Source organism: Thunnus thynnus, chromosome 13, assembly GCF_963924715.1.
Source record: "Thunnus thynnus chromosome 13, fThuThy2.1, whole genome shotgun sequence".
NCBI classification, from domain to species: Eukaryota; Metazoa; Chordata; class Actinopteri; order Scombriformes; family Scombridae; genus Thunnus; species Thunnus thynnus.
In genome coordinates, this window is record NC_089529.1 from 7,815,470 (window position 1) to 7,842,194 (window position 26,725).

The following is a 26,725-nucleotide window of genomic DNA, read 5'->3' on the forward strand; positions in this document are numbered from 1 at the left end:
AGTGGAGGGGGACTTTAAAGACTACAACCACTCTAAGTGAAGAGACATCATGATTCACAAAGAGTAGCTACAAGAATGTAATGTGATTCACTCCTCTTCACTCAGAAGTGGTGGATTCACTCATAAATAAGTGTTTGTCTGCTCTGATGAGTAAATACTCCAATCAGATACACAATGGAAAGCAAAGCCATCTTCCTTGAAAAGCAATTCCTCAAACAGCACATTATATGAGGATGTTCATTGATTATTTAGGGATGACTAACTAATTTATAGATGAATAAAAGATTATAAACTGTATGTACATGCACTGTACATATAGAGGAGGCACAAACGATGTATGATGTTTAATATTATAATAGTATAATATATTTGTTTATATTAAATATTTGACTTGTCCCTTTAACCAGCTCATATCCAATGTTTTATATCTTTCAGACAATAGAGGAAACTGCCTTGGTTCAGAATGTTTTATTGTTATTTTATGAAATGCAAATTTTAGAGGTCATTTGCACAATTTAAGCATCAATCAAAATGATTTGGGCCCAAACTAGGTGTTAATCATTGTCAGCACTGGTGGCCCTGTACTGTAAAGGGCCCCTTTGTCAAAATGTAGTCTTATGAATTCATACTGAAGGTTTCAGGTCTGTTGCCTTTCATACAACACCCTACACTGACCTTATACTGCAATGTGCGCATTAAGTTGATCTTATTTACTGCTAGATGGCAGCAAAGGCAACCTTTTCAACACGTGTGTTGTCCTAGAAAGGCCCCTGATATTTCAGGCGATACTGTGCTTTTCAGGTACATATTCCAAAACAGATTTGCATTTGATCAAAACCCTGCAAACAAGTTTACACTGAGTGAGACCAACTAATGTTCAAATACGTGGCTGCTGGTGGGTTTTCTGACTCACAAGTCTTCACATCTGTCTCATCCCATGACAGGTTTCAGATACTGTGCAGCCTAGTTGCAATGATATTGCTTCATTGCTTGAATCTTCTCTCTATGTGTACAGCTGTTGTATTTTTGTTATTTATAGTTTTAGTCATTTGTATTTTTGCAGTAATTTTGTAGTAAATTGTTCACCTAACTTGACAGGGTGTTTGCGTGATCTTTGCACTGGACTGTTTGGACTCCCTGTGGCGGCTCAATGTCTTCACCACCTCCACCCTGTAATCCAATGAAGAAGATATTCAGAGTGGAGGACTGCATAGTTCACTCAAGTTCACTGGATTAGTCCCTTCAAACAGTTACCTGACACAGTGGTGAAGCTTGAATTAGAGGTGTAAATATCTTCACCTGGTCTAAATTTATCTTCTGTTAATTCTTCTGTGCATTGATCAAATTAGCAGAATAACTGCACCTCCACTGATGAGACACTTGTTAGATTAAAGGTAAATTGATGCATTTAAACACATAAACTCACTATTTTGTCATTAATGCTCAGTAACATTTAAGAGTCCAGTGAACATGTGACTTAGCAAAATGGTGAATTATTAATAGAACATGATGATTTGGTAAACACAGTCGACTTGTTTGCAGACTGGATTTCAATTAAGAGCATGCAACATAACATATTGCCACATCATATATTATGAAAACATCAGTTAGTGAATTTGTCAATTACCATTTTGGCAAACTGTCAGTTTTTTTAAAAAAAAAAGTATTTTTATTGATATATATGCTCAATATCATGTATAATAAAACCAATCATAGTGAGTTTATGCCCTCCAAAGTGTCAAATAGATGTAGTAGATGGCGTCAGCTTGTCTCTGTGAGGCTGAAACAGTAGGTGAGAATGGCGCCAGCACTTCCTCACCACTATCAGTTTTCACTTGTCAAATTATTTAGTACTTAAGTATAACATGAGGCAAACAAATGTGTGGACTGAGGTCTGAGGCAACTGTAACTTTATCTTTTCTGTTCCTTTAATGATCCTGTAATTATTAATATACCATAATTATGTTTGCGTAACACTCTGGCTTCTGTATCATTGCTTTTCTTCATGAGCACACAAAGTCACAAAGTAGGTTAAGTATTAAATGCACTGCTGAGGCAAATTTATATATAAATAAACTTCAGTTTCTTTGGTGACTCATATTTATTTTATTCAGATCAACCAGACAGTAAAAGACAGACCCATGCACACACTGAGCAACACAGTCAAACTTTATTCATTATAAAGGATGCTTCAGAAACAATCAGGATTATTGTAAAAGCCACAAAAGTCACAGTTTGCTCGTTGATGCACCAGTAGACACATCCACGAAACCAAAATCTTCTTGTTATTTGTACATGTTCACGGGGACAAACACAGCAGTGGCCTACAGAACTGACAGGCAGATGTTACCATCACTGGCTGTCAATTCATAGGTCATCACCTTGTGCCCCATTGCTCTCCAGTTACTTCAACAAAAAAACACTTTATTTAACAGTGAACTTTATGATCTCTCGGCGAGAGACAAAAGATTAACTGTTAAGAGAAAAAACATTAAAGTGCAGGCTTCATGTTGCGTTTGGTGGCTCTCTGCAGGTAACAGCACCTCCACTGGAACAGCCACAGCTTCCACATGGAGTTGCTGTTACATCCAGCAAGCACCATCACCGACAGCAAAGTGTCGCTTCTCCAGGTGTTTTCCGAGTCAGTCATGTTACAAACGAACAAACCTGTGACAAGATCTCCCTTCCAGTTTCCTCAAGACGGTTGGGTGCTGGTGTGGAAATAAACCTGAGATGAAAGCGAGAGAGAAAGAGGACAACAGGAGCAAAAGAAAGCACCGAGGTTAACTCAGGATTTGGACTTGGGGGCAGCTGCTTTAGTACATGAGCAGTCTCCGCTCACAAGTGACTTTGACCTGGCAATTTCCTCCTCCCAGTTTTATTGCCTGAAGTAGACACCATCATTGCTTACACTCCTCCAACAGCATGGCCAAAGGGCCAAAGCCTGTATAGATAACACAGATTTTATGGTAGCTGTCAACATGAGGCGGCTTTTCAATATGTGAATATATGGGTGTGTCTGACCTGTGTACCTCCGGGCCCTGCATTTCCTGCTTACATTGACATTAGTCTTTTTAGTCATAATTACTAAAAGATTGGATTCATAGTTGGTCAATATTCTATCAGTTTGAACCAAATTGAGCCATTTTTTAAAAATATCTATAATACATTTTTTTTCTTTTTTCACCCTGTCTTGCTCAGCTTGTACAGTAATATCTCTGTAGACTTTGCCTTGCGGTAAAATTTCTCCACCTATGACTTCAGAAAAAACAGAACAATAAAACAATTAAATGATTAGCTGCTCTGTTAGGCCGTCTATGCATGTACTTGGTCGTTATTTAACTCCGTTGAATAGACCAATCAGACTGCATCCATTGCATTCTGCCTCTTCAAAGAAAGAAATACATTAATCACAAAATTACTAACTTGTATGTCTTATTCAACTGCTGGACCAAAAACATACTAATAATACTACTGTCCTGCCAAACTTCAGATTTCTTTCAAACATTAGAAAAGAGCAAAAAAAAGAAAAAAAGAAAAGAATATTAAAGTAAGAAAAAGTCTTCAGTTTTGGACAGGAGCTGTACTCACCTTTAGATGCAACATGGCCCGGCGGCTTTCACAGGACAAGGCCAAAGGTTTTGAACAGCAGGCTGTCGTGACACAGGGAGCTGGGCCAGAACAGCAGAGGAGGGAAACACAGTACAGAAGAGTAGAAACACAGCAGGCAGCAGGCAGGACCGAGACAGATGAAGAGTGACACGGATAGCGAGAAGCAAACTTAAAGAGGCCCATTTCGATGTTAAAGTGAGCAATGACAGCGGAGCAATGGCAGCGAGGCAGAGCAGCCAGTTTAAGAGATCGGGAGTTGTTGGAAGGTTAATTATTACACTCGCAGTCAATATTTAACAGGCCCTGCGCCCTGCCCCTCGGTCCAACATCCTGATTCCACACTGACTGACACAGAGGGTAGGGCCAGTGTCAAGCACATCTCTTTTGTCCCCTGCACAAAATATGTATTCAACGCCTCACATGGCCTTCAGAAAAAGAAAGAAAAACCTCTGTAAGAAGTGCTTTTTCCGTGATTTGAAAAACGTGAACTTATGTGATTTGCCATGTCATAATTCATAAGGATTTTGCATATTAATTGAGATTTGTACTGTAAAAGAGCCAGCCATCTATCCACCATAATGGGTATGACAAAATATGATGAACCACACTCCCTCTGCTTTTTGTGTTTTAGTTGTAAATGCAGCACGACGCGAGCTATGGCGTGAGGACAAACGTATCAGCACGTGAGCCCAAATCTACATTTACTGCTGCATTCATCTCTCTTACACAGGCACACACCTACGCACAATTACTGGAATGAGCAGATATGAAAGTCAGGGGTATGAAGCAATAGTGCAGGAGGAAGCAGGACTGTAGTCAAGGAGAAAGAGTGAACGACAGCACAATAAAAGTCTGATTGAATGGTTTGTTAAAGATTGGTAGAGAGGAGGAGGGCGCAGAGAGAACTTTGATACATGCAAATTATTAATAATTTAACAAATAGTTTTTATTGTAAGTACACAGGAAACAAAAAAGTTCTTTATCATTTAATACAGAACATATAAAGTTATGATAAATGACCCTGACTGATAAACTCTGCCTGATGTGTCATTCTTTAACTCTTGAGGAGACTGTAAAACAGTACATGACATGTGACACAAACTGCTGATAGTAAAACTGTTGTACAATAACATTAACATTTCAATTTTGCTGTTTTGTACAGTTTTAAAGGAGCTCCTATCTCTTGCCATCAGTTCATTATATTTTACTCTCATGCACCCTGCATTTCTGGATCAGACTCTTCTCTGCTGTTAATTAAATATTAAATAAAGATCTCTCCTCTCTGATCTGTTAGAGGAGTCCCTGCAAAAGAAGAGATATTCTATCTGGTGATCTAAAACGGGCAAAAGTCTTTTAAGTCATATTAACAGATTCATAATGAAACAGAATGTATATCAGCAGATAAGGCTTCCCATGTTTTTCTGTCCTCATGGTGACGTTCGTTCATGAGGTTCACTGTTTTAAGGGCCTCACTTTCAACTGCACAAACAACAACATACATACTATAATACTGTATGTATTAAAATATAGACATTTTTCTTCTAAGTCATAGCATTTTCACATGTTCTTCCTCCTCTTTCATTCATATCCTTGGGCTATCTTATCTCAGAAGTTCAAGGGGTTGGTATGCCAGAGTGCAGAGTCCAGTGTCTTTAAGAGAGAGAATATGTGCACAACATTAATCTGCCACACAGATAAAGTCGTTTCTTATGCCTTTGAATTGACAGTGCCTAAGGTCATGATAATTTCAGCTGCAATTTAGATCAGATAACGACATCAATCTGCTGAGCATGAAATCGTCTCGAGCACAGATCACAAACGGTCCTCAAATTTTAACTTTGGTTGATCCTGTCACACAATGATCTCATTTCAGAAATGTTTTACTCTCTTAGGGTAGTTGACGCTCTTTTAATGGACAGATTGTTCCATTTCCTGAGTTCAATTTACTAATTTAATATTTCAGTCAATTTTGTATTGTGTCAGCCAATTATAGCTATGTGTAGAGTTTTGTGGAGAGGGTCACTCACATGCTGCAGCTACACAATTTTATCTCTATTCCACATTACTATTGCTGGATTTTGATCTAGTAGTGCCAAACTGAAGTGAGGCAGAAAGAAAAAAGGTTGAAATGTGAGTTTTCAAAGATATTGAAAATCCAGAGAAATCCAGTAGTGTAACTGATCATATTTGAGTCATTCACAGTTTCTTAATATTTTCATGTCCACAGACACGTTGGCGCCGCCAGGTAGCTGTATTTGAAAGCACAAAGTTCAACAATAAAAACATTATGATATTAATAGTTTAACCATGTTGGCTGTGTTTGTTTTATTAGGTCAGTAATGAACCTATAGTATTAGTAATTTGTGTTTGCCCCATTGTGGATTCACACTGTTTCTGTCCATCAATGTTCAGCCTGCAGAACTTTTATTTCCTTTCAATGGCTCAATGCTGTATAGAGCTCCAAAACTGACAAAATGTAGATAAATTTGATCAGATAAGTCAGAAATATAACTGAATACATCAATAAATAATACTATTAGTTAAATAATTATAATCTTTGCCACCAATCAGCTGATAAAATAAATTATATCTCAATTCACTTTTTCTTCTATTTTTGTTGCCGTCCTTGATGAGAAGAGGCACATAAAGATACTGTTATGAAGATAGACGTATGGTGTCTGTTAACCTTCCAAGTAATATTAGCGAGCTAACTTGGTCACTGTTAGCTTATAGGATAAATGCTTTAACTACTCAGTACAAGAGCTCATCTGTGATGCTACAGCAGTGTGCAGTAAAGTACATGGTGATAAACATTATCTTTATTAGCTAGTGTAGTTTTATGAGGAAAGTTAGCTTCAGCTAGGTAGCGAGCTGTAAAGGTACTCAGTGTGTTTAGCCACCATGTTTAAAGTTAAGCTAGCTAGTCATGCTGTGCTATCCACTCGAGGGAAAGTATATTTCATTTTACACTGAATTTCAATTATTTAACCAACAATATGATTTATTGATGTATTCAGTTATATTTTTGACGTGTCTAATAATAACTTGTTTTCTCACTACATTTTGTCAGTTTTGGGGCTCCATAGAGCTGAGCTGTTTCATGGCGTTAATTTCCCAACACTGACACAGATACCAATACTGACACTGACACAACAATGCACAGGTCATGATTTGTCAAACATTCTTAATAAAATAACAGATTAGGAGCTGCGTTTGCTGCATTTTTGTTGTTCAGTGCACAGATAGTGACATCTATAGTAAAGAATATCTACATTTTATTGATTGTAATGCATTTTTGTCAGCCTGATAAACCAATAACAACAATTCTGTAATTCTAAGTTTCAGTACACAGCTAATATTCAGTGCTGCGTATTTGCACAAGTAGTAATATACACAGTGGCACAGACCTGCAAACATCTGTATATCTCTTAAGCTGTCATAATCATTTAGGACACTGTAACTTTAATCTTCATGATTTTGGTATATTTATTTTGATCTAATCTATGTACACATACATGGATGTGTACTTTTATTTTGGCATTATCTTAATCTTATTTTATCTGTCTGCAAATACAAGTATCAGCACTTTCCCCAATCTTAAAACCAGAATACTGCAGACGGTGATTTCCAAGAAGTTGTTAAGAGTATGAGAAGCAAATATCTGAATGAAATCTAAAGAATAAGCATCTAAAAAAATCTCATGCAGGCAGTTATGAGACAAACTGAAAAATGCAAGAATAGCATCAGAAGTACTGTTTTTTTTTTACTCCATGCTAATATTGGATAGTTTACACTGACTTATATCATATATATAATGAAAATAGAGTCAGTTGATAATCAGGAGAAGTTATTCAATTAAAACTTATTTAAACATTTATATGCATACGCTTACTGCACAGCGAGCTGTGGACCCGCTGTGAAATATAATAATCATTAGATCATGTATTAAACAAATTAAAAACCTCAAAGACTTTTCTCCTCCTTAACATGCAAATGAGAATAACATTAACCATCAGTGAGGATCAGGCTTTCATCTCTGCTTCCACTCAAAGATCTCCTCATTACTGAAGTTGGATATGAAAATGTGAGTCTTCAGTGAAAACATCTCTTCCGCACAAAGAGTTTAGACCTGTCAAACTCTGATTGCACTTGTAGTGTTTGATACAGAGCGGCTTGGTAATGATCTACAAGCTGTTATACAGATGGTGGAATCAACTTTTAGTAGTGAAACACCTGCTGAGAAATACTATGGATCTTCAACAGGCCTTAAAATATGTCTGACCTCTAGCGCCCTCTATGAGTGACAAGAACACATAGCAAAAACACTGTAGTCTTTTTAAAAAAAAACAAACCCATTCAATATTTATCTCAGCACTCTTCACTTCTTTGCATTACTTGAATCCTGTTTACAGTGCATAGAAAGTTTCACCTGTAGTCATTCCTTGTTTATCTTGTGTGTGAATACACTGAGTCACTAAACCAATGTCAGACTCCTTGTATGCACAAACATACTTGACTAATAAAGATGATTCTGATGAGTAAAGCTGCATTATAATTGTGCAAAGTTTATGTCATTCCTAAAAGGGAAAGCTGGCAGTGTCGATGCTTTTACACTCTTATTCCATCACTGTAGCTCAGAATAACATGGGGTGACTGTGTGATGACAACTGGAAACACTGGAAAAATAATCCACACACTATGATCAGCTCCCATCATTATATTTCAGTCAGATAGACCTCATCAGGCATTAACTACCATTCCTCTCTGGTTTGGTAGCAGAAACACTCTGAAATTACTTTATTATGTGCATCCAGAATATTTTATCATCTGACAAAAAAAATATACACAAACCTACTCTATATTATATTAAACCTTATCTTTAGTATTTGGGAATTATTTCTCATGTTTCTGTATCTTCTATTGTAGTTATGTGATTATATTGTATACATTTCACCGTGATCAATATCCCTGTGCCTGTGTGAAGCCAGCTCACCCAAAGAGAGCCAGACTAAATTGAACTTGCTTCATAGTTCAAGCCTCTGAGGTCCATCAGAAAAGCTCTAGTAACCCAAACATCACAAGCAATAATACTGTAATATGCTGGTTTCCATTACAACTTTCTGTTGCCCTTTCTCGAATTATGTCTTAAAATCCTAAACAAAGCCTTTGTGTCCTTTGCTCTCCTGGCTGGATGAAGCAACCTCTCATTTCCCTTTTTATCCTGTGTAAGAAATCTGATGCTGTTATTCAGACAAAATGAATATTTTCAGTATTCACGGAGCCTTCATAACCTGTTTCCCTGAGGCCGGTTGAAATCTCTTCTCCTCTTAAACTAGACGTGCCTGTTTTCTCTGCTGGTTCAAGTATTCCTCTGCTTCCATGTCCCCTTTTCGTAAAATATTTTAACTGCCTTTGTGAAGTCGACCATAATTCCTACTTTGCTTTTTATCTGAAAAATCAATAAATATCTCTTGATCAGGTGAAAATGTTTGTGGAGTTATGGAAAGGAATTGGCAGTGATTTGAGAACTTTAATTGCTGAATCATTGGCATTAATCAAAAACTTGATCAATATTTTGACTGGACTTGACTTGGTGTGTTCTTGAGGATGTTTCTCAGCTGAAACATCAGTTCTGGAGGTAGTGTGTATCAGACATGGTGGACCCGGGAGACCTCTGGGCAGATCGAGGGTAAAAACGAGCTTCTCCAAACTGCGCTCAGAGAACTTGGAGAACCTTCAAGAGGAGCTGGAGGAAGACACTGAAGAAAAATACCCAACGTCCTGAAGATGCTGCTGTCAACACAATCCATACAAAATGTAAAAATATTTTTGCCACAGTGATACTACGACACCATGAAGAAAACACTGATGTACTGGCTCATTGCGGATCAGTAATCAGCATATACGTTGGTTGATAAGTAACAAGAGAATGAAGTCAAAGATGTTTGAGGTGATTTAGAATCAGTGTCTCCATTACTTAGATGGTTCACCAACAAGTGCACTGACAGGTTTATTTCTAAACAGTGAAATATCCCATTCAGTACATGTCTTAGTCAAAATTGCTTAATGAACAAATTAAATGGATCCTTATTATGTTTGTGAAAAAAAAACAAGATCAGCGATCAAATGGTGTCACAATCATCAAATCAGATTTTTTTTAAACTGTCAAATATCAATATCGGTCTAAAAAATGCAGTCTAGCTGCATAAAGACTTTGTGATGTTGTGTATTAATTTCAGCATTTCATTCATTCGCTAAAGTCACCACTATGTTGGTGCTACTGATACCTGTGTTAATACTGTGAGGTTCAGGCATTTGTTAACCAAAATAAGCACTTTGACAGTAACACTTAATAACAGAATAGTGAACAAGATTACATGAATTGAATTTTGACTTTGTTTCAGATTTATTTTTTAATTCAATGTCAAAAAACATTTCCACTATAGATTAACTGTCTCTAAGAAACAGTAATAAAAGGGAGTCAAATGTAAAACATGAATCATAAACAGACTAACGAATGAAATAAATTATTTTCAATCAACTTATTACACTAAGACATTACACACGGGTTCATGTTCAGACATGAAAGAAAAACAGTTTGTTGTTGTTTGAAACCAAGATTTGACTCTAAGACTTTATTCAACTCTGATACTAAAAGAACAGTTAAAAACCTCATTGTTGCTCCAGAAGACGTTGTGTTATAATGATCTGTTGAATGGTGCCCAACTGTAGATTGGTGGACTACTAATTATACATATTAGCAAAGTAAATTTAGTCTTTCTCTATGGGGAATATCATGTAACAAATGAAACTATAAGTTATGTACAGGCTTCTTGATCATGTCATTGTGTATTCCATGTAAATGATTCGATGCTATTCACAGTCCTTTTGTTACCCTCTACAGAAAACAAAGTGTTTTAGAATCAACAGCTACTTTCAAGTTACAGTAACACAACAGTTTAGTCACATATAAAAAAAAAAGACTGAAGACACAAGACAAAACATTTAAACATAGACACCGAACGTAAAAAGCACCCTACCACGCTCTGCCCTGATTAAGATTCCTCTCTAATTGGAGTGCAGCCGGAGAAAAAACTGTTCTGAAAACTCGTCAGGATTCTTTTCTTCTTCTTGAGGAAGCTGACTGTTGTTTTTTCCTGCTCATCGGCATCCTCCTCCTCCTCCTCCTCCTCATCATCTGACAAGACAGATCTCCCCACTGACTTTAGGTCTGCAGTGGCGTGTCCCATGTCTCCAATTTCTTTTAGCACCTAAAACGGTACATATTAGTTCATTAGTGTTAGTGCAGGAGCGACAAGCAGTGGAGGCAAGATAGTATATGTCACAATACACAAATACAATCATACATTTCACTTTCAGCCCCCCTGGTGTGAGATGTTTATTGAACAGGAAGAATAAAAGTATCAAGATCGATAACTGGGAACAGAATACAAAAACAGCTGTGAGCAAGCAGCAATCCAGAGAATAAATCACCGGCGATGTTCAAAGTACTTTAGCAAAAATAAAAAAATAAAAAGATTATTTTTTTTCCTGCAGAATCGACCAGACTGCTACTGATACCATTCACCACTGGAAAGTCATACGGGACTTCCTGGACTCAAGTGGGGTGTTTTAAGCGTAAATTCTGCATGTGTGCCAATCACTCTCCAGGCCACCGTACAGATGATTATTCTTTGTATTGCTGAGTCTTCAGAAGGAGGCTGCTTACCTTCTTGGTGGGTGTACAAGACGGCGGCTTGAAGAATGTGGTGTTGTCAGGGCTGACGGATGTGGGGTCTTGTAGAGACACAGAGTCTCTGGAAACATTTTCTGTCTGACTTACATCCTGAAATGAGCAACAGAGCTTATATTTATCAAAAATCAAAGTATTCTTGTCAATGAAAGTCAAGTTCTGACTGGACAGAAGAAACACGTCTGTAGTAACAAATGACACATCATGTAATAACCTGTTAAAGCAGCACCAGGTTATTACGGTTTATTTATCATTTGTAATGTATTATTTCTATTCTATAATTAATGATATAACAACTATTAGTCTAATGGTCTAATAATATCCTCAGTTCTGAGCCTTATTCTCAATTATTACATAACGATTAACATAAAATACAAGTATCAACTGTTAAGTATGCTAACAACAGCAGGTCACAGCAGGAAAAGCACAGGTGTAAATAATAAAATGAATCAATTCCATTCAGCTGCTTCAGTTTTAGGATTCTGGTATTGGGCACACCGTCACACTGGCTTACTGGGACACTTACACGAGCAAAGTCATCATCAGTGTCACTAGTGACACCTAGTTTTTGTGTACAATGATGTCAAAATGTCCCAATGAATGAAACTATGTCACACACACAGGGTAAGTTATCAATGGATAACTGAAAATCATCAGCTAACTTACCTCAGCAAGCACCTGGTTGTCCAGATTTCGACATTTCTCGTGGTCACACTGGCAGTTCTCCCCACATGTCATCTTTCCTTTGCGGCACCTGCACTGCTTGTTGCTGCAGCGACCTTTACACGCACACTGAAGAAAGAGAAACTCATTGGCATCATTGTCTTTCTGTTGAGTCACAAGCAATCAAAATATTCTGATTTTGTGTTTTGTATTGATGACATTCAGTTACAAAGCGGCTTTAACTTCCCACGTACACAAACATACATGTAATAAGACGTAGACATTATCTCTGATGACTGAAAGGTGACTATATTTTATTTTTACTTACTAAAGTTTGATGATGATTTCAATCTTAATCCCAGACTTACCCCAGTTGTTTTTGCTTTCTTAGAAGTTCTGCGTCCTTTCTCAGTTTTCTCGGGGCGCCACTCGTCCTCTTCCTGCTCGTTCTCATCCTCACTGGGAGACATCAGCTCTTCGATGTTGATGGCCATGTTCAGCGGTGCTTTAGCTGTGGTGAAGCGCCTCCCTTTAGGCTTTTGTTGGTGGAGAACACAAGCAAAGGAAAATGAACACATTTGGACTTTAAAAGTACAGTATATCCCTGAAGCTGTTTTCAATGCAAACTCAGAGAATTTTACATCTACATCTCACATCAAAATGTGTTTTTTAAATTTAAATTACATTGTAATAGCAATAAATTAAACCTCAATTCATAATCTGAAGAGCGCGTCTACTAAAAGTCAACTTTAGCAATAAAAATGGACTGTTACCTTATATAAAAACCAACACTGAAGGCAGAATATTTGCAATGACTTACTTTTGGAGGAACGTAGTCGAACGAGTCATCTGGACTCTTTTCATTGTTGGTCGTAGGAACGAGGATTTTCTTTGCACTTGCCAGATGGAGCAGTGAGAGTTTCTGTGGAGGAAAAAAAACAAGACATGTTTGGATTTGAACAAATCACACAGCTTCCACTTGACATTCTTACACATATGTTATACCTGTGTGAATAGTATTGATTATCTATAATTCAATTTAACATTAAAATAATTAAAAATAACAACAGATGGAAACCAGATGTGGTTACCTGTCTGTATTGCTCATTCTGCTCCACCAGTTGCTGGTTCTGCTCACTTAATTCTCGCAGCTTTTCAAGCTCTTCTTCCTAAAATGATGACACAAAGAACCACACTATTAACACTGAGATAATTCTGCACACTTACTCCTAAAACAAGGAAAGATGTGGAGATAAAGGTTCTAGCTCGAGGAGACAAACCTGAACTTTGAGGCGCTGGAGCAGCTCTTTCTCCTTTGAACTCTCCTCCTCTTTCTGCTTTGTTTCATCCGACTCTCCACAAATTGGTTTGTTCTGTAGCTGGTTCAGGAGGTAAAGGACCTGTAAGAGGAAACAAATCAAATATATGGAATGAAGCATTTCATAAATATGCATGTATCTAAAAATAGAAGCAAACTGGTATATGAATAACAGATACTGTATGAGCACCTTCTCTTGATGCCTCTGCTCCAGTTCCACCAGCTGCTGCTGGTGCTCCATGTCCATGGTTGACATCACATTTCTCTCATCAGCCAGCATCTTTCTTAAATCTTGTGAATTCCCCTTCTCCTGTTTGACTTCACTCTCCAGCTTGGCGCTGGCTGTCTTTGCAGACACCAGCTGAATAAAAAAGGTGAACATTTTGTGTTTTTTGGTAACATGAACAAGCAGAAGCAAATGTGAATATAAAATCATGCATTAGCATTTTGCTCACCTCAGACATCAGGACCCTAACGGCACACTTGGCATCGACTATGCTTGTGATGCTGTCTATGCGCTGCTTCAGACGCCCCTCGCTGTCTGCGACAAGAACTTTCTGCTGGAGGTCAGCTATCTGGGCATTCCTGTTAGAATACAAATCATATTGAAAATCTTAAAACCTTTTCTCTACAGCAGAAACGTACAAAATAAATTAATAGTTTCCTGTAGACATTTCTGTAGTAGTGAAATGTGAAATAAAAGCACATATATCTCTTATAAGTCTTCTCTAGGTAGGTGGTAGGAACACATCTGGCAGAGCAAACTTTAGATTGATTTTTAAAACTTTTTTGTGTGTCATTAAATGTTGTGTAGATGAGTAGCATAACGGCTTGGAAATAATAGGAAGATAATTCCACCGATGGGGAGTCAGGGTAAGACTGAGCTGGTTTGTCTGACTCACCTGAGGCCCATTTCTGTCTCCAGGTTCTCCACCTGTTTGGTCAGAGGAGTCTCCAGCGCCCCATGGCTCTCAAGCTCAGAGATAATCAGCGTCCGGCGCTGCACAGAAAGCCACCACAAAACAAAGGATCGATTCTTGATATTTATACCTTGCTGTTGCACTGGTTTCTCGATTATTCTGCATTTTGTGCATGTTCTTATAATAGTGTAAAGTATATGCTCACCCTGATTTTGGCAGCGGATCGCTCCCCTGCCTCCATCTGCTGTTTGAGGTGGTTGACCTCCTGAGCCAAGACCTTCCTGTCCTCCAGCAGGTCATTGAGATGGCGCCGGGCCTCCTCTGTGCTAACCATCACCTCCACTTCATTGAGAAACCAAGTCTGATCACATAAATACAGTCACAGAGTTAATGCAGAAATTTTCTTATTGTCTAATTTGGATTCATTTTGGGTGTATTTACACATATTACAACTAGCTTAAACCTCTCAAGCTGGATAATGTTTTTTTAATGATAATAAATAAGGCTTTTTGCACTTAGTGAAGTGTAATAGAGCAGATACAGGTTATTGTGAGTACAGAGAAGTCCTAGAATCAGATTTACTACCTTAACTCTTGCAGCAGCTCCCTCCATTCCTCTGTTCTGGCTATCTTTGCGTTTCTCTGCTACCTCGCTTCTCTTCTGAAGAGCATCTTTCAACCGCTTGTTTGCAGCTGCAGCCTGAAAGGGGGAAAAAAACAACAACATAAGAATCTTTGAATAGTTTTCAGTTACACTAACAGTTTAACATGAGCCTCATACTTCATGCAGAATTTGAGAAATGGGGGAGTGACTCAGAGGTTTGCAACCAGGATAGTGTGAATGAGTCAAACACGTAAAAAATTTAAAATATAATATGTGGTAGATACTTTCTATTTTATATGCTCGTTTTGAAAATATTAATTCAGCACATTTACTGGATCACACAAATGAAATTGCATAGACAATAGAGCAAGAAGCCTCACCTCCTCAGTTTTGCGACGCAGGACATTGGCCTGTTTCTGGAAATCCCTCTCAAGTTTCAGCAACTCATACTGGCGTTTACGATCCTGTAAAACATAAAAATTTAACTTTTGATTTCAAGAAGAAAAAGAACCCCACATAAAAAAGGACAAAAGAAATTTCAGTGAGATGTGATTTAGTACATTTATGAATAAAACCCTGACAGTGTCTCCAGAAGAACTTGGATCGCCACATACCTTTTCTTTGAGCTGCAGAACCTCTCTGTCCTTCTTGCTCTTCCAGACTCTGAATTTCTCAGAGTCCTCCCTCATCTGCCTCATCAGCTGTGTTCGCTGGGTCTTCATAGCCTGCAAGGACACAGTTACTGTGCTAGGATTTGATATCTGTGGCTTACACATTATTAACAGTGCTGTGTCAACTCAGAGCACATGGTGATGACATGTATTAAAGTAAAAAACTTAATAAATTTGGGTCTTCACAAAGAATTTTACCTCTCCAAAATATTCTATACACTCCAGTGAATGGCAAAATAGATTTAAGATGACAGTAAAATGTGTTAACATATAAAATCAATGGCACCAGATATGAATCTTTTGCAACATGTCAATTACTCTGCTTTCAATCCTGATTAACCAATATGGCATTATTGCATGTTTATTCTTGAACAACATATTTATGCACTCCTCATTATCAATCAATGAAAATTAATTCATGTGTTTACTGTTAGGTAACATACTTCATCAAAAGAAGTCAGTAAAAGCAAAAAAAAAAAATCACTAGTTACCTGTATTTCCTGCATGAGCTTGCTAACTTTCTGAACAGAAGACTCTTTGACTTTCAGCAGCTTGGATTGCTCAAGAAGCTTCCTCTTCATGTCTACGAGTTGGCCCTCGAGCTCCTGCAGCCTCTTCCTCCGCTGCTCACTAAGTCTAGAAGAAGATGGTGTATGTCAGATGAAGAAGATCGTGAAGAGTGGGGGCTTATGAGATTACTTTTGAGATTTTATGTCAAAGCAAATTTAGCACAAGCACTTCTACAGGCACAGCCAAAAAGTCCAAGTGTTCATACTTCGCCTGGTTGGTGTCTTTCTTTGCAGACTGAAGTGCCAAAACAAGTTCTTCTTTCTCCCTCAGCAGAGAGTCGACTGATGACTGTAGACTCTGTACATTTTTCTGTGGGGTTAAATGTAGAGTCATCGTCATTCAATTTCTCAATAATGAAAAAGAAAAGACAATATGGTTCATAATTCATATAATCACACAACTGAACCGATTTCAACTCTCACATAAAATATGTAACCACAGGTTAACGCCCCTCAAGTTAACTAGTGAACGGTGCAGCATTTTATAAAAACATTTAACTTTTTCAAATGCACTCATACGCTGCAAAGTCAATGTGCCACTAAGTTCAAAAATATCATTAAATATCAATTTTTAACTTCCCAAATTTTGAAACAAAGTTTCATGACTTAAACACAATATTACTAATTTACCCTGTAATTCAAAATTCACTCAAATTTAACTAATTAAATAACTGGAATTTAAGTGATTTTAAAATGATCCGAGTGAGTCAAAGATCTAAAAGATCAATATCCTCTTACCTGATGCTCTGACTGCATTGACTCCAGCTGGCCGTCATTCTGGCACATTTTCTTCACAAAAGCTTCCTTCAAACTCAATACTTTGTTGAGCTCAATCAGTTCCTTGGAGAGCTGGGCCTGCCGCAGTGCATGATGGGTTGTAAAGGCCTCCGGCGAGTCCTTACCAGCAGCATCCTGTTCAATGTGAGAGAAGGGAAATCGTTTACATTTACACTTAGTTAGGAAATAAAATAAGAGCTGCAGTGGTCTTTATTCTTTGATCAACTGATGTGTGCAAAAGAGTGAATATATTATGTTTTACTACTTAAAAGTGTCATGGAAAGCAAGACACTTTTTTAAAATATCAACTGTTATAAATATTAAGAGAACAAAATTGTTAACGTACTGATGGGGACTCGTCTGCTGCGTTTTTATTGCCATTCTCGGATAACTCAGGTTCATCCTCTCCTGCAGCCATAGCATCGATGGAGGCAGCGATGCCTGCACTCTCATTCTTAGAAAAACAAACAAACAGTAATGCATGAAATTTGAATATTATGAACATTCAAATCAACAGTGCTGGATTTAAAACTGTTAATACATAAGTCCTGATAAGTAGGTGCATTAATATGTAAGTTGGACTTTGGTACCTTGAGTTCCAGGATGATTTCTTGGAGGTTCCTCATCACCTCAACGTTATCCTTTAACTCCTGGTCCTCCAGTGTTTCCATCATTTTCTCAAGATCCACCGTACATCTGAAAGAAAGATGTGAGGATGTAAGACAACATCTTGCTCAATAAACCTGGTATATCAGACTGTTGCTACCTTTTCTCTGTTTTTCCAGAGCTAAAACCTGTCAAACTTTTAAAGCTATTAATGAGATCTTCAGTATGCAACAACAAATGGCTGAAATCATGAACAAAACTGATTTAGGCCATTTAAAACCAAACAAAGCCTTTGACAAGAATAGTCTTAAAGTATTCCGTGTTCTGGCTTTGTCAGACACACAGTAAAGCCCTCTTGGCTCCATGCCTTTGTAAACTTACGCTGCATGGTGACGCAGTTGTTCCAGTTTGCTTTGTAGTTTCTCATTTGTTTGTTCCGTCTATAACGTAAAACAAACACAATGTTATAACCATGAAGGATGAAAAAAGGAAGTATAAAAAGCATAGACTGTGTAAATTAAGTATGTCCTGCACTTTAACCAACTCATGGTTTTATATGCCAATTTTCAGTAGTGGCAACAGTTTTCCCTCAGCTTTCAACAATGACTTTGGAGGAAGGATCGGTAAATGTTGTTAAGGTCCAGCTCACCATAATGATCTTCTCAAACATGAGGGCGGTCTGTCCAGCGGCCTCACTCAGCTCCCTGCTTAGTTTATTGTTCTCATCCTGCAGAGAGCGATTCTTTTCCAACAGCTTAGTCACGTTCTCCGCTGACTCTGGCCTGTAACGGAGGAACTGAGTGATTGTTATGCTCTTTTGTTATGGGTAATAAGCACCCTGGTTACACCAGGTTACTGGGAAATTGTATGTCTTACCCAGACAGCACTGGTGCAACTCCGCCGCGGGCATGAAGGAGCATCACCTGCAGCTCCTGAACCTGTGGGCGAAAAGTGTATGAAGCAACTTTCTGTCCTTTCAACCTTTTTTTCCTTTCTCTTTAAACAATTGAACAGCATTAACTTCCAGCGTTGCTACACCAGCAAAATGGCAGTTTGAGCACCACTAAAGAGTATTTTTTTCACTTTCTGTACCTGCTGTTTCAAACGGCTCATTTCTGCAGCTCTGGGGTCAACGTTGACTATGGGTTTGTTTTTAATCTTGCGAGCTCTGTCAGCGTATCGCAGTGTGTTGATGGTCTCCTCCATGTTTGAGTCCGCAGGACTGACGCACGCAATCATCAATGTGTGGCTATTGCCTCCCAGAGAATCTAATGAAACAAACACAAAAAAAATTCAAAAAAGACGGACTGTTGCTGCTTTGAACACCTGTTTTGGTGCACATTTACCAGTAATCACACCATTTTTGCAACAAAACAAGCTTTAATTTTGCCATAACAAACAAATGCAGGCATGAAAAACAAAGAGTTTTGATCAAACAATCGAAGAGAAGCAGGATGCACACTGTGTGCTTTCCCCAATATGATTTGCTAATATGTTTGAAGGTCCTAAAAGTGAGATGATGTCTGAGACAGTCCTAATAACCACTATGTAACTTCTGAACATCTAAAATCAAAGCATACCTTGTAGTAGGCGGGTCAGCTTGGAGTCTCTGTAAGGAACAAAGGTGTTTTTCTTGCTTTCATCCCCCAAGGCACTGATCACATTACCCAAAGACAAAAGGCCTCGATTGATGCTGATGCCTGAAGATGAAAATGAATAGCATCAAAACAGAAACACTGATAATTCAGGACACCATCACAACACAAAAAGACAGCACAGAAATTCTACACTGCAGCATATACTGTATCATCAGGTGAATGTTAAATTCATGAAACTGAGTGGATCTGAAGAAAAACATGTTTAGGTTACCTTCCTTTAAACGATCTCCCTCTGCTTTGGTTTTCTTTTGCCTCTCTGAACCAGCCAGATCCACAAGGTGTAACTTTGAGACAATGGAGTCGACTCTGCAACAAATGATGAAACAAATACTCAAATTGTAAAAGACTCAATTTCAGGGGCAATATCATTTGTTGTCTTTATGAAAAAACAGCAAATTCATCTCTAAAAAGTATTTTTTCAGTCCATTCTCATGGTCTATGGACTAGCTGAAAATTAACTATTGCATCATCAACTCATATATTGTAGTTCACCTCAGAAAACCTCCAAGCTTTCCCTCTGGGCTTCACTATCCAATGAGGAGGACAGATGGCTTATTTTAAAGCCAATTCAACTTATTCTAAATATGACAAATAACTATGGTCCAAGGCAAAAAGTGATTACATAATTACTTTCAATTTAAAATGGTTACGTCTAGCATAAGACTTGATGCAATGATGACAAACTGACTTGTCTCTCCCTTTGCGCTGCTCCAGTGTGATGGTGAAGATAGCATGTGAGCGGGACGAAGCAGCGTTCATCGCTGTGGAGGCAACGGTGCGAGCAGAGTTTCCAAGCTCCAGACAGCCCACCATCTCATGGGCAGAGAACACCTGCCTCTCAGTTAAACCCACAATCTGTAAAAATAGGATATCGTCAACAGAAACAGACACAGTATACTTAAACATGCTGCTGAAAAAGGTGTCACAGAAGTACAGGATTATAGGGGGATTCTTATAAACATGTCATTCACTTACCTTAATGCCGTCTTTAGGGTCTTCTCGAATGCTGATGGCAGGTTTATCTTTAGATGTGCACAGCAAATCCAAAACATCTTCATTATAGATCTACAATTAAAAAAAAAAGGAAAAGGCTTGACTAAATTAGTTGAAATCTTGACCACTATACATTCATAAATGTAATCAAAGGCATTATCTGTAAAGTAAACATTATGTCCAACAACCTCCAGGTAAGATACTGCCAGGCCAAATTCACAATCCGTCCTCTTTTCCCTTTCTTCAAAGATCTTTCCGATGACTCGTGGAATAACTCCGACTGAAGGATCATTCTCTTGAGCTGATGTGTATGTTCCTCCCATGGAGAAGGTCTTTCCTGATCCTGTCTGTCCATATGCAAGTACTGTGGCATGGTAGCCTACAAAAAGCGGGAGGGCAAAATGATTCAAAAGGAAAAAGTTATGGTACTAATTTAACATCTCAGCTAATTGAATTATGTTGTTCTTGTTTTTGCTACTGTCATTTTAGTTTTTCATTTTTGCACAGCCGATGGCAAACACTGTCACGACTGAAGTGTCTTTTCTATCCATAAATTCAACAATACATTCTCATTCGGTTCACGTATTGCAGACCCTGCAATGTCAGCTCCCAGGAACTGTGTAAAACCTGAAAGACCACAGTCTTAAACAATTCAATAAATCATTGTGTAAAAAGATACATTTACCTTTAAAAAGCCCACACAATAAGGGGGACACAGCAGAACCAAAGACTTCCTCTTGCTCAGCGGTGGGATCAAATACATAATCATAGGTGAACGCCTTCTCTGTGCCAACGATCACCTGAAAATATACAACACTTTAGCAATGATTGCACGTACTGTATAGCAATGCATAAGATTAAAAAAAAAAAAAAACACATTATATCCACCTATACATGATCTAAACAGTTGCATAGTATTGCTGAAGCATCACTAATAGCCAATAATTAAAACTTTTATCAGTCTTGATATTATTCTTGTCACACTTTTGTCTTTATACTTAACCTTAATGCAAAAACAAAAATTAAAATATCATGAGGCTGATGCCTACATTTTTGAGCTTTAATTGTCTCTGATGAAGGTTGAGTTGTTACAAAACATTATTCTGAAACCGCACAGAAAAAACATATTTTCCCAGTTGGACACCGACCTGTGGCTCCCCAGGCACAAAAGTGAGACAGCACTGACACCCCTCGTTGATTTCTTTTGGTACCAACGGGCGACATCGCAAGGCGACCCGCACTGGGATCACCTTTGCATCCTCGTTCGTCATGGTGCAAGATTCCAATTAATACTTGATAATAAAAGAAACAGAAGAGGTATCATTAATAAGCCAAGTAATATCAGCCCTATAATGTGACCAAATAGCATGCTACAAACTAACAGCTGACTTTGCTAAACTTTAATTTTCAATAAGGGATAACATTAAAATTAGACAGCATTAACTCTGACTGCAATGGCGGATGGAGCTACAGTGATCCCCATTATTTTTAAAGATAAGGTTTATTATCCGTGCTGACATGAGTAATGAAACATCATGTAAACAGTTAAGTGTTAATTTAAAGACATATTGCAAAAAAGAGAGATCTAAACAATTGCACAAACAGTTGATGCTGACTTTTTAAATGTATGATGCCAACATAAGATAACAAAACCTAGTTAACGTTAACTATTTTTGCCTCCATTAAACATGACATCACAATAACAATATAAAGGTGGAATGTTGTGTACATTAATGTGGTATATCTGCATTACTTGGACGTCAATAAAATGTAATAAAATCTCATTAACAGACGAAATGTGTTCAGTGAACACATCGCGCTTCTCAAATGATTTTAAACAGAAAGGTTAGTGTTTACAAATGTAGATAACCTAACTGTCTACACATTTCATAACGTAAAAAAGACGCTTTTCAAATTTGGTTCACTGTCACTGAGCTGGCTCACTCTTTAAAAATGTTTGAGACGTTACATCCAAATGACTTTCACTTGAGAGTATGTCTTTCACTTGTTAAATCAATAAACGGCCCGCATCTTAGTAAAATCACCCTCCCGTTGTTATGGTCGTCACGCCAAAGAGATGATCCATTATTCAGTGTCTGTGGAGCAGCTCCAGGATTTGTCTGACATCATGTACACACATCTCACTTTCAGACAGACTGATCAAAACCGAACTGTGCAATAATGTTAAACAGTTGTAGTCCTGGATTCTCCCTTTTACCGTAAACTCAACAGGTCGCCAGGATACGAACGACAAAGCTAACGCTAGCGCTATAACGTTACCTGACATTTAGTGTTATATCAATGAAGACTTGCAAAACAAGTTAACATTGCCAACTTCATGGTTAGCGGTCGTTAAGGTGCATTTTTATTGAGTAACAATGGCAAAATAAACCGCTTCCAACCTGGCTGAGAAATTATAATTGGCGTCAACGTAACGTTAACTAGCAGCAGTTATTAGCAAGACGTTAAGTTACCTCTTTGAGTTTCCTCCAGTGCAATTGTTTAAATATCACGAAACACGTATTCAACGGATCTGACAGTCGACAGGACTAACATTAGACACCCTTAACGAACCGTTTACTCTGAAATGACTGTTTAACTTGATTTTTTTGTCCTTTACCCGTGTACTCACACCAATATCTTTGAAATGAATGTTGTTGCTGCCCGCCACTTTCAAACACGCAGCTCCGCCTCCTCCTTCTTCTTCTACCCGTAATTTTGTGGCAGAGCCGACGCAGCTGGGCTTCATTACTGACCTCTACAGGAGAAAAGAAAAAACACAGTGTTAGTACAAATTTTGTAGTACAAAACCTTTTTAAAAATCATTCTTACACCTTTAATATTTGTAGATTCAAAGATGAATGTGTTGGGAGCTTCCTTGTTGAAACTATCCATGTCAATAGCAATAAAGGCAATTAAAGGAATAAGCACCATTTCTCAGATCACCAATAAAACAACCAAGACAAGGATGTGGGGTAGAGTGAAGAAATAAAAAGCTCAGATCAGAACTGAAGTTGAGTGGGCGACATGACATCCCTCTTGATGAGATGAGTTTTCAGCCTACAATGGAAAATGGGAAGTGACTCTTCTGTTCTGGCTAGATGAGAAAGGTCATTACACTGGGAGCCAGAGGAGAAAACAGCTGAGTCCAGATAAAGTGATGACAAGGTTTCTGCAGGGAAGAGAGAGCGTAGCAGGCAATAGTGGCAGAAGTCAGAGCGTGGACCACCATTGCATTTGTGTGCATCTGAAAAGCTGCATTAATATTTCCAGAAATTACTCCACAATGCTATTCAAGCTTTTATTGTCACATTTATTTTATTGTCACATGCACAGCAACACAGCAGATGGCAACACTAAAGGCAGTGAAAAAAGAAAAAAAAAATCTAACGATTACATGTACTGATGGATCTGGCCTGTCTCTGCCCCTACATCATCACACCACCGTGGGCACAATGTGTAATTGTTCACCTATTACCTCTAATGATCTAGCAGAGGTGATACAGCAACTCCTCCACCTGCTCCCTTGACCCAGTTCCCACAAATTTTTTAAAAGTGTATTCCACCACCTGTCACCTGACATAATGAACATTAACAGTTCTCTACAATCAGGAGTCTTCCCCTCTTCCCTCAAGCATGCTATAATTACACCATTACTGAAAAAGAACAACTTAGACCCATCTGTGATTAGCAATTACAGATCAATCTCCAATATCCCTTTTCTTAGTGAAATACTTGAAAAGGCTGTCTACAAACAGCTGCATAGTTACTTATCAATCCACAATCCGTATGATGTGTATCAATCTGGTTTTAGGACTAACCACAGCACTGAAGCAGCACTTATAAAAGTAGTCAATGATCTGAAGATCAACAGTGCTGCAAACAAACTTTCCATTTTAATATTATTAGACCTGACTGCAGCCTTTGACACTGTTGATCACGACATTTTACTCAGTAGATTAGAAAACTCAGTTGGCTTATCTGGCCGTGTCATTAACTGGCTCTCCTCCAATCTAACAGACAGGATATTCACTGTGTCTCTTGGCAACTTTAAATCTGGCAACTTCAACACCTGTTGTGGGATCCCACAAGGCTCAGTTCTAGGTCCATTACTGTTTAATCTATATATGCTGCCACTTGGTTCCATCATAAAGAAGCACAATGTATCTTACCATTCATATGCTGATGATAAACAATTGTATATTTCACTTTTCCATGACAACCTCAGCCCTTTAAATTAACCTGTAAAATGTATCAGTGACATTAAAATCTGGATGACCAAAAACTTTCTGCAACTAAACAAAGACAAGACTGAGATATTTGTGGTAGGCACTAGAGGTCAGAGAGAGTAGATCAGCTCCAAACTGATCTCGCTGAAACCCAGTGAGCAGGTTAGAAATCTAGGTGTTATCTTGGATTCAAAACTCAACTTCGCACGCCACATTACAAGTATAACTAGGACAGAATTTTACGACTTAAAAAATATTTCCAAAGTTAAATCCATCTTGTTTCTGTCAGACCCTGAAAAACTGGTTCATGCACTCATCTCCTCTAGGCTAGACTACTGTAATGGCTCTAGCTCATCCAAAATGTTGCACATTAGTATCACCAGTATCACTGGGACAAGAAAAACTGAACATATTACTTCAGGACTTAGATCACTTCGCCGGCTTCTGATAAAATACAGAATTGGCTTCAAAAATACTGCTCACTGCTTACAAATCACATAATGGTCGAGCTCCTAAATACATCTCTGACCTTCTCACTGCTTACAAACCCTCAGATCATCAGACACTAGTCTCCTAACTATACCCATGATCAGAAGTCAATATGGTGACATTGAGTCATTATGGGCCCAATCTCTGGAACAAACTGCCTGATAATATAAGATGTACCACAACTGTGTCATCATTTAAAAGCAAGCTAAGACCTACCTGTTCTCTCTGGCCTACGGCTAGCTAGTGCCTCCATCTGTATGTCTGCCTCTCTCACTTTCTCTCTTTGGGTGTATGTGAGTGGGTGTGTTGCACAGACATATGTCTGTTTGTGTGTGTGGGCAGGGGATGAATTATTTATATCATTATATAGAGTTATATGTATATATGTATTTAAATATGTATAAATGTGTGGTGTGCATTGAGATTGCATTGTATGAAATATGCTATGAAGAAATCAATTTGATTTGGTTCCAGTTAGAGTACATAATAAAATATTTACAATTATAAAAAAGGGAAGAAAAGAGAAAGATGAGAGAGACAAATTAAAATATATACAAACATAAATTATATTGCAATTTGCTATATATTGCTATATATATATTGGTACACATAAGTATCACCGAAATGTTTCTCCTGCATCCAGTTTTTTGTCCTGCCAGTACATGCTACAGGATGAGGATTTATTGAATGCATAGGACAAACGAGCACTCACAGCACTGTTGTGACCTTGCGACCGCTGGGAACTGCAGCAACATTGATAGAGCTTATCCTCTCCAACACAGATGTCTGGCTCAGCCTCCACCCCTCCTGTGACAGATGCTGTTAAACCCCACGTACAAACAATGAAGTCACATTTTCACAGGATGAATGGATGAGCTGTGAGAGCACACAGAAGTATTTCGTGGGCATGTGATATAGCATGTTGCAAAATTTTGTAATAAAATGTCTAGATACTGGTCATTGGCATTTATAACCATCACATTGATTATCTTTTATCACCTATCACAGAGTGGTTGAAATTCAGATTCAGACTACTTTATTGTCCATTAAATTTACATGAAATGGAAATTTATCTTTGGCACTGGCATATAAGACAACACACATCATACACAACAATACACAATAATTATATATTACACACAATAATTAACGATATACATTGAAACTGTGAGAAGGCAGGGGGGGTCTTGCAATTCCAGTGGGTGGAGAGATTTTGTGCAAAAATTCAATATTATTTGATAAGTGATGTTTTGAAATCTATGAATCCCAGCAGGAGAAGAGAGAAGTAATAGTCATTAGTGTGGATTTACCAGAACCCTACTGATATCTATGGCCATTTTGTGCTTGCGAGAAGTAAAAATATCATGAATATTCTACTCCTTCTCAACCAAGAAGTATGTGGTTGACCCCACATTCAGTCCAATCATAGTGTTATTTTGTATTTTCTGACTTTTTGAAGTGCCTGTAAGGTTTTACCAAACTTTCTGTCTATTTGAATTTTCATTGTGTCTCACTTTCTGTCAGTCAGCTACTGCACACGTTGTCTCAGAGGCCAGTGGAGTCCTGCCGCTGCGGGAAATTCCACCACAAGGCTTAATAACAACATACCAGATTGTCCCTGCTCCCAAGAATAGAACAGACAGTGAATGAATGGAACAAACCAGTCAATTCTCTCCATATACGTATATCCACTAAATAATGATTACACGTCAGACTTTTTCTTGAATAGGAAGATTACAGAAGGAACAATAAATGCTCTCAGCCCAGCCCATTTGGCTTACTTAAACCCACCCAGACCTTGAACAGCAGTGCACATTCTTATACAGTTGCTGGAAAGGGAGGAAATTCAGCCTGCTCGCCCCTT

General features: G+C 38.1%; 1 protein-coding gene across 2 annotated transcripts; it reads right to left on the reverse strand.

Annotated features, from left to right (window-relative positions):
- Window positions 1–9,994: 9,994 nt before the first annotated feature.
- kif4 (kinesin family member 4) lies at window positions 9,995–25,675 on the reverse strand. Of its 2 annotated transcripts, none has more exons than XM_067607602.1 (32): window positions 25,574–25,675; window positions 22,776–22,901; window positions 21,292–21,435; window positions 20,829–20,943; window positions 20,332–20,522; window positions 20,126–20,215; window positions 19,839–20,005; window positions 19,362–19,456; window positions 19,073–19,192; window positions 18,585–18,760; window positions 18,369–18,430; window positions 18,142–18,274; window positions 17,874–17,932; window positions 17,477–17,582; window positions 17,233–17,340; window positions 16,848–17,021; window positions 16,316–16,419; window positions 16,032–16,176; window positions 15,484–15,594; window positions 15,250–15,333; window positions 14,852–14,965; window positions 14,472–14,627; window positions 14,249–14,346; window positions 13,802–13,931; window positions 13,537–13,707; window positions 13,309–13,428; window positions 13,120–13,197; window positions 12,849–12,950; window positions 12,397–12,564; window positions 12,032–12,157; window positions 11,342–11,458; window positions 9,995–10,883 (listed from the first exon to the last, which is right to left on the reverse strand). In XM_067607602.1, exons 3-32 carry the CDS (start codon window positions 21,412–21,414, stop codon window positions 10,668–10,670), a joined length of 3,759 nt encoding a protein of 1,252 aa, XP_067463703.1. In that variant the 5' UTR covers window positions 21,415–21,435; window positions 22,776–22,901; window positions 25,574–25,675; the 3' UTR covers window positions 9,995–10,667. The 2 variants fall into 2 exon arrangements, with proteins under 2 accessions (XP_067463703.1, XP_067463702.1); XM_067607601.1 differs by having other exon boundaries at window positions 22,618–22,901.
- Window positions 25,676–26,725: the final 1,050 nt, after the last annotated feature.

Coding starts and splice junctions, on each gene's coding strand:
- kif4 (XM_067607602.1), bottom strand. CDS start 21,414: ATGACGAACGAGGATGCAAAGGTGATCCCAGTGCGGGTCGCCTTGCGA. Junction 17,933..18,141: donor TGTTTGAGAAGATCATTATG/GTGAGCTGGACC, acceptor TTTACGTTATAG/ACGGAACAAACAAATGAGAA. Junction 13,932..14,248: donor GAGACAGAAATGGGCCTCAG/GTGAGTCAGACA, acceptor GTATTCTAACAG/GAATGCCCAGATAGCTGACC.